This window comes from Tursiops truncatus, chromosome 8 (assembly GCF_011762595.2).
Source record: "Tursiops truncatus isolate mTurTru1 chromosome 8, mTurTru1.mat.Y, whole genome shotgun sequence".
Taxonomy (NCBI): Eukaryota; Metazoa; Chordata; class Mammalia; order Artiodactyla; family Delphinidae; genus Tursiops; species Tursiops truncatus.
Window position 1 is genome coordinate 107,188,330 of NC_047041.1, and position 12,912 is coordinate 107,201,241.

Below are 12,912 nucleotides of genomic sequence, written 5' to 3' on the forward strand. Positions count from 1 at the left end.
CTCCTCTGGCTGGGACTGAGGGTGGAGGGATGGAGCTGGCCCTCTCCTTGGGGAGCAGGCTGGGCAGGAAGGAATGGTTGCTGACCGGGTCACTGTGGCTTCAGTCAGGGCTGAGCACTGGCCAGAGCAAGGGGCTCTCCTACCCCTGAGGCCCGTAAAAACTGATCGGGAGTACCTGCGGCCGAGACCTCCCTCCCTTCCCGCCCCCTCCCCCCGCCACAGCATCCTTTGAGATTTGGGGCCTGGTGGGGACGATGCGGTGCCGGGTTACACAGGAAGGAGGGCCTAGGGTGACCCGGGCAGGGCCAGGCCAGGTGCTGCTCTGGGGAGGGGTACTGGGGGGTGGGAGGGCTGTGGACACCTGGAGAGGGAGGATGAGGGTGGCTGGAGCTTCCAGAGGGGGTACCTGGGAGATTCCCAGGGTGAAGGAAGAGTGGGAGGGACAGGGGCGCCCCTGGAGGGAGCAGGGGGAGGGGGAGGATGGAGCAGGGCGCCCTGCACAACCGCGCGCCTGGGGCGGGGAAGGACCCGCGGCTCCGGGGACGTCGCCCGGCTAAGGTGTCCAGGGGGTGGTCCCAGGCCCCATCCCCTTCTGCCCCGGCCGGGTCTCGGTAATTCCCGGGGGGTCAGGGCAGGACCCGACTGGGACGGGCGGCGAGCGCATGCCCGCCCGCCGTGCGCGGGCCCGAGCCGGAGAGTCTGTTCCGGGCCCGGGGTCGCCCCGCCCCGGCCCCGCCCCCGCGCCGCCGCCGGCGGCCCACGTGATCAGCCGGGGTGCAAACAAGCCGGTCAGCTGATCCATCCCGACTTGCGCCGTCATCCCGGCTATAAGTGCGCGACCTCTCGGACTGTCCGCTCCGACCGGGTCGCCGCCGCCATGCAGACCCCCTGCCTGCTGCTGCTGCTCGCCCTCGGCCTGCTGGCCGCGCCCGCCGCCGCGCTCGTCAGGTGAGCCCCGCAGCTCGCGCGCCCCGGTGACTCCCGGGCACCGCCTGAGCGCCCCGCGCGGCATGCGGCTCTGCCGCCCCCGCGGACTACTGCAGGGTCCACCCTCGGGCGGGGCGGGGGGACCTCTGCAGGTGCGGGGTCGCCCAGAGACCCCGTCAGCCCCGCGACCCTTCCTCTCTACCACCATGGGGTCGGCCTTGGGGGGACCGGAGGAAGCAGGAGGGAGGGCGGCTGTGACTGGGCCGACCCAGCGTCCCCAGGACAGGCAGGGTGGGAGCCTGTACTCAGGGCCCGCTCTCGGGTGGAAGTCGGGAAACCGAGGGGTAGGCCCAGGAGCCCGCTGAGCCTGGGCAAGTCATTTTCCTGCCTGGGGTCGCCTTTACTAGATGTGAACTGGTTGTGGTCTCACCTGGTGTGTCCCATGAGATCTTACCATAGGTCCTGGGCCGGCTGGGAGACCCTCTGGACACCAGGAGACCCACACGTCCCGGAGTCAGAGGGAGTCGGCCTAAGGAGTGGGTCTGGGAGAACGGCCCAGCCGGCACCAGGCTGTGGGCGGCTCCCCCCACTCTGGGGCTGGGGCTTTGTCGCAGCAACACCAGCCGCCCCCAGTGAGGACCATGCCCTCCTCAGGCCTGGGGGGCTCCACTGGGCCCAGTGACTCCACGGACTATCGGGCCTGGTCCAGGGCTGTGCCGTGCTGTGTCAGCTAGGCGGAGGGTCCCCCACCCTCCCGGCCTTGCAAGGCAGCCTGCTCGCCCAGCAGGGGAGGGGTGCGGTGCGCCCACCCCTTCCTGCCCCCACCCTTGCCCCCCCACCCCCCGCGGGGCCTTTGTGCTCGGCAGGGGCAGGCATGCTTCCACCTCTGTTGTGGGCCTTTGCCTGTGGGCAGGTGGGTGAGGTCTCAGGGCTGCAGGAGCTGGCTGGGGCCAGAGCGGACCGAGCCTTGCCGAAGGGCTGGCTTGTGTGGGCGCCTGTGTGCGCTGTGGCCTGGGGGCGAGTAGTCCCAGCTGGAGCAGTTGTGGCGGAGCTCCTGCAGGCCTGAGCCTGCTCTGGCCTCAGCCCCAGGCCCTCCCCCGGGGGTGGACGGCAGTGGGGAAGGAAGCCTGGGGCCTCTTGGGGCAGCTGAACCCCAGCCCTTCACATCTCGCAATCCTATGGGACCGCAGGCACCTGTTTCCTTAGTTGCTGGAGGGCGTGTCCCTCCCTCCCCCCAGGCAAGAACCTCAGGCTTTTCCAGCCTCTCTGGTCTTAGGCAAGAGGTGAAAGGCCCATCTTCCTGGAGCACGCCCTTGGCCTGTGAGGAAGAGCCAGCTGTGACCTTGAACTCAAAGGTCCCCAGAGCTGGGAAGACATTTCATCCAGTAGCTCTGTTTGGTCTGGTGGCTCTCCTCTCCCACCTCCTGGGGTGGGTTCAGACCCCTGGGGAGCTGGGGATGGAGAAGGGCCCCTCACTCTGCTCCCTCCTGCTGGGTGGGCCACCCAGGCTGGCATGTGTGCTGGGAAGGGTGCTCCAGGCGGGGGCACTGGGGCTTGCGCGGAGGAAGGCAGGCCTGGAAGCCCCCGCCTCCAGGGTCCAGGCGCCAACCTTGCCCCCCTTCGGCCTGTGTGGGGAGAGAGCCGCTGGGCTCAGTGCGGCCTAGGGTGAGGACTGCAAGGAAACGGGGTCATGTGAGGGGGACTGGGGGGTGGGCAAGGAGGGCTTCTCGGAGCGGGTGGCCTGGAAGTCCCACCTGACAGGCAGGAGGTGGCCACCCCATAACTCAGATGGGTAAACTGGGACCATCTCAACGCGGGGTCTGCGTGGAGAGTGGCAGGTTTGGCCAGAGGGCCAGGCAAATGGGACTCCACGGAGGGCTTTGGGCAGACGTGACAGGTGACCACCGACACCCTCATAGCCCGCACTGGTCAGAAGAGACCAGAGCGGGCCCAGAGTAGGGACAGTGGGGTGCAGGTGTCTGGGGGGGGCGGTTGGGCCTCCAGCTTGGATGTGGGTGTGGGAGCCTCCAGGTGGGGTGGCAGCCAGCTGGCCCTGACGAGCCCGGACCCCTGTCTTGACAGGATTCCGCTGCACAAGTTCACATCCATCCGCCGGACCATGTCGGAAATGGGGGGCCCCATGGAAGACCTGATCGCCAAGGGCCCCATTTCAAAATACTCCCAGGGGGTGCCCACTGTGACCCAGGGGCCCATTCCTGAGATTCTCAAGAACTACATGGATGTGAGTTTTGGTGGGGGCGGGGGGGGGGGTGCGGCCAGGGGCTGGGGGAGCGGGTTGACTACGGACGCAGTTGTAGACAGGGGCTGGCTCTTAAGTTCTGTGAGCCAGCGCGGATTTGGGTGAAATACTCGTGTTCTCAGCCCCAGTGGTTTTGGGGGCTTCGGCTGCATGGTATGGGGGAGGGGCTTCTGAGCCATGCCCTTCGCCATGGCTGCTGCCCACAACCCCCTCCAGACTGAGGGCTCTGACCTCCCGCATCCTCCCCAGCTCCCCTGCCCGCCCTGGTCCTCGTCCCCGGGGGCTGAGAGGGTTGACTTGCGCGGCCCTGGCACCTCCCTGGCGTCTCCCCCACGTACCGCCCCCGTCAGCTCAGAGCTGGGCCGGCGTCTTCATCCTGGCAGTCAGCCTGGGGGGAGCTGTGTCAGCCCCTACGGATGAGGGCGCTGGGCACGGCACGGAGGAGCCCAGGATCGGGCCCAGGCCTGCCCGAGAGTCTGTGGGTGGGGGCCTGGGGGTCCCTGAGCTTGGATCGCCTGTGTGCCCAGGCGGCACTGACTGCCCTGGAGCTTCTGTGCTCTTGCCCATTCTGCTGGAAGGCCTGGGGCAACCTGTGGCCCAGTCCCTGGGCCCTACCTTCCTCTTCGGTCAGCGGCCAGCCCGTATGCCCACTGCCCGTTGAGGGGGAAACAGGCCCAGAGGTGGAACATTCTGGAAGCCAAACAGCAAGCTGGGGCCAGGTCCTGGGCCCCAGCCTGGTACCTCTGGGGCTGCCCAGGTGACATCCTCTTTGCAACCCCCGCCCCCGGGGTCTCGGGGAGCCAGCTCCTTGCTGCCATCCATCCTCTGGTCCACTTAGGGTTGGGACGGGTGGCCTTGCCCTCTGTCCTGCCTGGTTGGAGCCCCACCCGTGCCAGGAAGCTGTGGCCTCACAGGCATGTGATCAGGCTGGTCAGAGGGGCCGTCTGCCTGGGGCCTGACGGACCAGTTCCTGGTTCCTGTCCCCCCAGGGCGCGCGCGCGCACACACACACAGACACACACACACACACACATACACACACACACACACACACACACACACACACACACACACACACACACAGACACACACACACACACACACACACACACACACACACACACACACGACAGAGATTTGCTGAGTCATTCTCTGACCCCCGTCCCCCCCCCCTCCCCCAAGTCTGGCCACTTCTGTCGGGTCATGAGTCAGCGACTGCCGAAGTGGCCGGCAAGAGACGACTGGAGGGGTTGGAGCCAGAATCCTGCAGCAACTGGTGGCCCAGCCTCCCTCCCTCCCTGGGGAAGGGAGTGCCCGGGAGGCAAGGCCCAGATGACTCCAGACAAAAACGCCCACGTCCTCTGACCTGCGAGAGGGCCAAAGACGGGGTTTCCCTGGGAGGCTCCAAGGGCCACGTGCCCCCTTCATGCTCACCTGAGCCCTTGGTCAGCACCTGGGCCTCCCCCGGGGCAGCCTCTGCTGCCCTGTGTGCAGGTGGGAACGCTGAGGCCCAGAGCAGTGAAGGCAGCATGGCTGGCAGTGAGGGATTCAGCCTGCGCCCTCGGCCACCTAGATCCCTCTGCCTGGGGGCCCTCCAGGCTTGGCCCCGTGGAACCTGAGGCCCCAGAGTCAGGCCCTGACTTGACCCCCACGCTGGGAGGAGGTCTTCCCTCCTGGGGCCCTGGACCCGTGAGTCACAGAGGGTCCTCAGGCAGGCGTCTCAACCCTCTCGCAACACTGACTCCACTGCTGGCTTTGGGGCTTTCCCGTGGGGTGGTCGTCCCCCAGCTCACATGCAGGCAGGACGGGGTGGTCCCCAGGGGCCCTGGAACCCGAAGTGCCCATGGGTACCAGGACCGAGGGCTCGGGAGGGGCAGGTGGGGGTGGGCAGCCGAGGCAGCAGATCTGACCCTGGGCCCCTCCCCTGGCCCGGGCCTTCTCTGGGCCCCGTGGGGAGGTGAGGCTGCCCCTTGCCCTAGCCCTGACAGACCCTACCTCCCACCCAGGCCCAGTACTATGGGGAGATCGGCATCGGGACGCCCCCGCAGTGCTTCACGGTGGTCTTCGACACCGGCTCTTCCAATCTGTGGGTCCCGTCTATCCACTGCAAACTGCTGGACATCGCCTGCTGTAAGTCAGCCTGTCCCACGCCTCTCCCTGGTGGCCAGAGGGAGACCGAGGGCTGGGCCCAGCCCCTGCCTGCCATGGACGCAGGAGGGTAGCGGCCCTGGGGAGGGGCATGCAGCCCTCCATCCCTCTCCCGCATGCGCTGTCCCCGCGGGCGCTAGGGCTCAGCTGTCCAGCCTCAGCCCACCTCCTCCAGTCCTGGGGCGTAACGGTGGGCAGGCACAGACCTCTGGTGGCCCTGTCCTGGCACCTTGTGGGCAGCTCGCAGCTCCCACCTCTCGGCCACACCAGACAGGCTTCCCTCCCTGGGGTCTCCACCCTTGCTCGCATCTGGGCTGGGACCGTGGGAGCCAAGGATGGAGCGAGCTGGGAGGGTGGTTGGTGGACGGGCTGCAGCAGGCGGCGGGGGTGCCCAGCGGGTCTGGTCGTGGCCCGGCGGGCAGCCTGACGGGCTCCCGGCCGGTGCAGGGACCCACCACAAGTACAACAGCGGCAAGTCCAGCACGTACGTGAAGAACGGCACATCCTTCGACATCCACTACGGCTCAGGCAGCCTGTCCGGGTACCTGAGCCAGGACACCGTGTCGGTGAGTGCGTCTCTGGGCCACTCCCCATGGAGGGGGTTTGCCCTCTGAACCCCAGGGCAGGGGTCTGTGCCAGCTCCCCAGAGGGGCTCTTTAGTTCGGGAGGCGAGCAGTGGTCAGCTGAGCGAGGGGCCTGGGGGTTCAGCTTGAGCAAAGGCCCAGAGGTGGGGAGCTCAGTGTGCTTGGTGGCGAGGAAGTGGTAGTGGGACGGGGACGGGGACGGGGTGGACGACAGCTGGGAGATCGGAAGGGGAAGTGGGCAGAGAGCCATTGAGGCACAGGTGTAAGAGTGCTGGGCAGGGCTCTGGGACCAGGACCCCCGTGGGTGGTTAGTGGTGAGGCCCCTGGCCACAGAGCCGGGTGGAAGAGCCAGTGGGAAGATGGGGTCCCGTGCTGACGTGTTGGCTTTGAGATGCCGTTGGGTGATGGGGTCAGGCATGGCCGGGGTTCCTGCAGCTGGAGCTGCTGGCAGAGGGGCACCTGCAGAGGATGCTGGGCGGGAGTGGGCAGCAGCCGGGGTGGCTGGGGGGCAGGGGGCGCCTGCAGGATGTGCCCACCTGCCCCGGGGAGGGCTGAGGGGCCCTTGTGGGCTCTGCCCGTGCCCCTGCGCCTCTCACGAGCTCTGGGGTGGAGCTGCTGGGGCCAGGCCGCAGGAGGGGCCCGGGTTGGGACTTGTAGAGGAAGAGGAGCAAAGCAGAAGATGGTCCCCTCGCAGCCCCCAGCCCCGGGAAGGCCGCGTACTGCAGTACTTGGATGGGGGAATGGCAGAGGCGTGGGGGGAGGGGCAGGGGCACTGTGGTTCCCTGTGGGCCACCCCTCCCCCTCCTTATCTGCCTGCCCAGGTTTATCTGCAGGGGCCCCTCCGCCACGTTCTCTCTGGGCCTGAGATGGGATGTCACCCAGCACGTTCCCCTCCTAGGTTCAGCCCCAAACAGCCATTTCTTCCCACATCCTGTGCTGTCTTTATCTGCAGCTCCTGGTGGCGGGGGGGGGGCAGGGGTGGGGCGGGGGGGCTGTGTGGCCTTGAGTCCTGGGTCGGGTCACGGGTTCCCCAAGGGCAGGAACAGGCCAGAAGGGAGAGCTGTGGGTGGGAAAGCCTGAGCTCACAACCCCACCCTCCCTCCTCCCTCCGTTTGCATCTATCCTTGAAATATTCCTGGCAGGGTGTGGGCCCCGCACCCCTGTTGTCCCCACCTGTGTCCGGCCGGGGTTGCCAGCCCTTTCTTCTGGGTCCTCTGCCCTTCTTGAGTCTCCTGTGGGCTACCTGACAGGCACCGACTGAGCTGGGCTTTGTAGCCGTGGCTGCCCTCGCAGGGACGGGAGGTGATGGGCTGCCCCGGGTCCAGCGTTGGGCTTGGCGGGCCACGTGGCCCACTGACTTCTCCCCGCCGCCGTGGCCCTCAGGTGCCCTGCAAATCAGGGCTGTCGAGCCTGGGCAGCATCAAGGTGGAGAGGCAGACCTTCGGGGAGGCCACCAAGCAGCCGGGCATCACCTTCATCGCAGCCAAGTTTGACGGCATCCTGGGCATGGCCTACCCCCGCATCTCCGTGAACGGCGTGGTGCCTGTCTTTGACAACCTGATGCAGCAGAAGCTGGTGGACAAGAACGTCTTCTCCTTCTACCTGAACAGGTGGGTTAGGGCGAGTCCCTGTCATGCTGGCCCTTCCCGTGGCCCCCGGCCAGGCGCTGGGTCACAGCTCCTGACCTCCGACTGCAGGATGGGTTGGCGCCCTCTCACAGACGGACAGGCAGCCCCTCCAGAAGGCTGTGTCTCACCGGGGTCTGGGATCTTGGAGAGCCAGAGCTGGGCCGGGGTCTTGGCAGGGTTCCCCCCCACGTCAGTCTGCCCACCATTCCCGGGCCTGGTGATGGGCAGATGTGGTCTTAGCCCCTGGGTCATTTTCGGCCCACAGGGGACCAGGCCACGAGCCTCAATCTGTGACAGGAGTTCTGGAGGCAAGAGGGCCAGGGTTTTCCTGCGGGGGTGACCTCGGGGAGGGCTTGGGGCGATGTCATGTGGGAGGCCTCCCCAGGGGTGCTGCTGGGGAGGGGGTCCTTGGGGAGGGGTCTCACTCTTCCAGTTCCCGGCCTCTTCCCAGGACGACAGTGCTGCGGGCCTCGAGAGGGAGCCCAGACGGGAGGGGGATGCAGCTGTGCTGAGGGTGAGGCTGCGGCAGGGCGTGGGCCGGGTGGCCGCTGCCCTGAGCTCTGCTCATGGTCACCGAGCCCTACGTGCCCCCCCCCGGGGTCTGACCCCGGGCATTACTGGCGGAATTCCAGCCCAGAGCCCTCGGCCTGGCCTCTGTGGGAACTGCCTTCTGTCCTTTGCTAGGTCAGTGGCAAATACTCAGCAGCTACTTGGGGCCAGGCCACCTGCTAGATGCTGGGGTGCAGGTGAACAGTAGGGCCGTTCCCCCTGAGTTCTTGGGTCCAGGGGAGGCAGACGAGGTGCAGTGGACCCGGGAGATTGGCCAGGCCTGGGACTGGGGACGGGTGGCCCAGCGCTATGACTCCCCGGGTGATGGGCTGAGGCAGGAAGTGGGCTTGCAAGGGCAGGGCTGAGGGTGCGGAGGGGCACTGGAGGTGAGATCTGCTTTCCACACAATGGGTTTTGGAGGTGACGGAGGTGGAGGCCACAGTGGTGGCGGAAGGACAAGCTCAGCAAGGCGTTTCTGAGTGCTGGGGACAGCCGGGCAGACGTGCTGAGCTCAGAGTATTAATATAAGCGTAAATGAGAGGTGGGGAGAGTCAAAAGCTGAGATCCGAAGGGGGAGCGAGTCATGGAAGGATCTGGATGGAGGTCATCCTCGGGAGCAGCAGGTGCAAAGGGCCTGGGGCAGGAACAGCTGGCTCAGCTTCTCTCAGGGTTGCCGGCACCTACTGGAAGCCCTTGGTTTTTCTTCCAGGCAGGTAAGGTCCCTGCTCCTGGAGCTGTTAGCATTCATGTTCTCGTCTGCCTGCTGGCCTGACCCTGGCCGTCCTCAGCTGGCAGACCAGGAGCCCAGAGGCCCAAGCAGGATCTCTTCTGCTCAGGATGGGGCTTGGCCTGCGGTCCACACTGGTTGTAGGATCAGAGCCCCTCCCCCCTTCTGGATACTTCCACCCCTGCCCGCCCAGGAAGAGTCCTGCTCTGGGGCACCTGCTGAGATCGCTCCTCCCATTCCTGATTTCTGACCTGGTCCCAGCCTGTGCCTGTCCACCCAGTCCTCGGGCTGGACGCCTGGTGCAGGGGTGGGCAGGGCAGCAGACTCCCTCCCTCCTTCCCCCTCAGGGACCCAAATGCACAGCCCGGGGGTGAGCTGATGCTGGGCGGCACCGACCCCAAGTACTACAAAGGCTCGCTGATCTACCACAACGTCACACGCATGGCCTACTGGCAGGTCCACATGGACCAGTGAGTACTAGGTCGGGCCCCTCCCTTGGCTCCCCAGGGGGCGTGGCTTGTGGGGACCCCGCCCCCGGCCTCGCACTCAGCAGGGCCTTGTTGCGGTGGAGGGGGGCCGGGCAGGGTGGGCCTGGACCCTGTGTCCCGCCAGCCCTAGGTGCTCTGGCCACCTTCTGGTGCCCAGCCGAGCTCTCGTACCCGGGCTCCAGCCAGTGTCCCCTCGTCCACAGGCTGCCTAGGGGACTGTTAACCCTGCTCTTGGCTTCTCCAGCCGCCTCCCTTCCCCTCCCCTCCCACCCAACTCTGCTTGGGCTGAGTCCTGCAGTGGGGGCGGGGTCTCCAGGTGGCCCTGGGAGGGGACTCACACCACCTCGCTGCAGGGTAGACGTGGGCAGCAGCCTGACCTTGTGTAAGGGGGGCTGTGAGGCCATCGTGGACACGGGCACCTCCCTCATCGTGGGCCCCGTGGAGGAGGTGCGGGAGCTGCAGAAAGCCATCGGGGCCGTGCCGCTGATCCAGGGCGAGGTGAGCAGGCGGCGGGGCCGGGTGGGGAGGACGGGCACCCCGGGCCGCCGTGCCCCTCCCCCTGCACATGCAGCGTCTCCTCGTCCCCCCTTAGTACATGATCCCCTGCGAGAAGGTGTCCAGCCTGCCCAAGGTCACCGTGAAGCTGGGGGCTAAAGACTACACGCTGTCCCCAGAGGACTACACGCTCAAGGTGAGCTGGGGGCTGGGGGCGTGGGGCGGAGCACACCCAAGGGCGCGGCCTGGGTGCTGACCTCCGTTGGCCGTCACAGGTGTCGCAGGCTGGGAGGACCATGTGCCTAAGCGGCTTCATGGGCATGGACATCCCCCCGCCCGGCGGGCCGCTCTGGATCCTGGGCGACGTGTTCATCGGCCGCTACTATGCCGTGTTCGACCGCGACCAGAACCGGGTGGGCCTGGCCGAGGCTGCCAGGCCATAGCTGGCTCCCCGCCCGCTGGCAGAGTCCGGAGGAGGGTCGAGGAGGAGAAGGCCTCAGCCCTGCCCTCCCGGCCACCCCACCCCGCCACACACTCACACTCACACTCGCACTCACAGCACAGCTCTCTGGAGGCTGCCCGGGTTCCCTTCTGTGGTTTCCCCCTCCCTGGTTTCGGAAATGCTGCCTGCTTGTCTGTCTGTCTGCTGGAGGGGCGGGTGGGGGGCGGAGCCAGTGGGTGGCTGTGGTGCACAGGCTCCGTTCTCTAACCTGGAAGACCCAGCTCGCTGGGCGCTGTGCATCCTAGGACCCCCAGCCCCGGGGTAGTTCCCTCCCCAGCCTGCACCTCGGGGGCCTGGCCACCCGGTACCGCCCAGCGCCAGGCTGCACTCTGTCGCCCCTCCGTGCAGCTGGGGCCCGGCGCCCTGCACTGCGGCCCCCACCCGTCTGCCCTAGACCCGGCAAGGAAGGGGCCAGCTGAGGCCTGAGGATGAGCTGGAAGGAGCTGGCAGGGGTGGCAGGGGACAAAAGCTAGTCCTGTGAGGCCTCGGTGGGGTCATCCTGGGGCTTGACTCCGTTGTGGAGGACATTGAGGGTGTTCTCTGGCCTGGGGATGGGGTAGGAGGGGAGGGGGCTGGTGCCGGGCTTCCCTGCGGCTGCCCCCTTCTTGAGTTGCCGGGAGCAAAGTTGGCATGAAAATAAAATCCGTCTAGGCCTCTTACTGTGTGTCGGCGTGTTTTGTGCTTGGTGGGGAGGGTGGTGGGGAAGGAGCTGGTGTGGCAGATGCCCTGCTGTCACTTCAGAGGGAGGGCTGACCCAGCTACCCTGGGGTGCACCTCTGGGGTTGCCCTGGGCCTGGCTCACAGACCCAGACCCCAAGACTTTCGCCTCCTGCCCAGCCTCGTGGCCAAGACGCCACTGGTGGGGGACTGGCTTGTATGGGGGCCTGGAGCAGTGATCAGCAGGGTGGGGCACAGCACAGGGCTTCTTATGTGAGTACCTTCATGGAGGCATGGTTTTCAGGTCCAGGTGAGTGTCCTCCATGTTTCCTTGGAAAATGTTCCACCAGCAGTGGGGCCCGGCAGTGTTCCCTGATCCCCCTGCACACATGATTCCGGCCTAGGAAAGAGGCCTGATGAGGCTGGTGCCACCTGGGCAGCCCACCTCTCATCTGGGCCTCTTCAACAGCCCCTGGAAGCCGTATCTCTGTGTGTGAGCCATGCCGATGCTGGAGCAGGCCAGCCTGGAGTCCTGGGGTTGCAGGGATTGAAGTTAGGAATCCCCTCAGGCCACAGTGACTTCCTGGCTGGTCTGGCCTGTTTGGTGGGGGTAGGCGGGAGTGGTCAGAAGCAGCTGCACAGCCAGGGGGTTTGAGGGATGAATAGGAGTTTGTGAACACTTGGTGGTGGGCAGATTCTTCAGGAATGGGTAACTCTGGACGACTCCTTGGAACCCACCCCCTGCAGGTGTAGGGGTCTGGCTGATGTGACATTTGTCGCTATCCTGGTGCCTTCTCAGCCAGCAGGGCTGTGGCTGTCACTGACCTGGCCCCAGGGGGCCCGGGGGCTGCACCCCAGAGCTGAGCCCTTAGCAAGCGCCTTCCAGAATTACGAGAGTCGTGAACACGTGCCCGGTGTTCTCTGCACCTGAAACTCGAGCTGGGAGCTGGCAGAGCTCTGCAGGGCTGTAGGACAGGGCTGCCAGGGAGGACGCACCCCTCCCCTCACCCCCTGCCCGTTGACCATCCCGGGCCTGCTCTCCACTCTGTCCCCCTCCGCCTCCCACCACCCGAGGCCAGCAGGGGCTCACCGACTCACGGGCCCCTGCTCCACCCGCCCTGCTCACCGCGACCCTCAGCTGGAGGGTCCTCCCTTCTGGAACACGGGGACGAGCGTGGCGGGACGCCCCAGACCCCTGGACACTGTGTGGGTTAGTGCAGGGCGAGCCCCCAGCCCCTAGCCCAGACCATCAGGGCGTTGATGTCCTGCCCAGAGTCGGGCCAGTGCAGCCGCCCTGCGCTGCCCCCCGGAGGACCCATTCAGCCGGCCGGGATTCTCCGGACCCTGCAGTTTGACTCTGGGCTCAGACCCAGCTTCTGTGACCCGATCCTGAGCCTGGAGTCTCTGTCTAGGGAAGGAGGGTGACAACAGGGACCTCTTCGCGCTGGGCCTGATGGACACGATGAGGACCCCAGCACAGGGCCTGGCGTTCGGACGCTCCAAACACTGGCTCTCGTCCGGTGGGCGCTTCCCGCCTGGAGGACACCCAGCCTCGGGCTGAGCTCTCCGGAGCCCACCTGAGTCCGGCCCCTTCCCAGCGGCCTGCAGCAGGCTCCTGTGGGCCAGGCGCCCTCTCCTGCTGCCTGAGGGCCAGCTGGATGCGGGGGCAGACCAGCCCGTGGGCCGCTTACAGCAGCCTGTACAGCCCTGGGCAGCGCCTGGCCCAGGGGACACCAGGTGGCCTAGTTCACAGGCCACTCACAAGCCTGGGAGGGCCCCTTAGGTCAGACTCAGCCCGACCGAGGTCTGGTGCCCGCAGGCCAGGCCCTTGGGAAAGGGGCAGTGGGGTTTGGATGAGGGAGACTGAGCCCCGGTTCCCCGCAGTCCCCATCTGCCCTGAGAGACCTGTGGGCCCTGGGCCTGGGCCCCGCTGCGGGTGTGGTCAGG

The 12,912-nt window shown here is 66.8% G+C and overlaps 1 protein-coding gene across 1 annotated transcript; it reads left to right on the plus strand.

Annotated features, from left to right (window-relative positions):
* The first annotated feature begins 786 nt into the window (after positions 1-786).
* Positions 787-10,967, plus strand: CTSD (cathepsin D). Its single transcript, XM_033861449.2, has 9 exons — positions 787-948; positions 3,010-3,169; positions 5,194-5,317; positions 5,783-5,901; positions 7,303-7,529; positions 9,171-9,293; positions 9,665-9,809; positions 9,904-10,002; positions 10,082-10,967. The coding sequence occupies exons 1-9, from the start codon at positions 878-880 to the stop codon at positions 10,247-10,249; spliced, it is 1,236 nt and encodes a 411-aa protein (XP_033717340.1). The 5' UTR covers positions 787-877; the 3' UTR covers positions 10,250-10,967.
* The last annotated feature ends 1,945 nt before the right edge of the window (positions 10,968-12,912 follow it).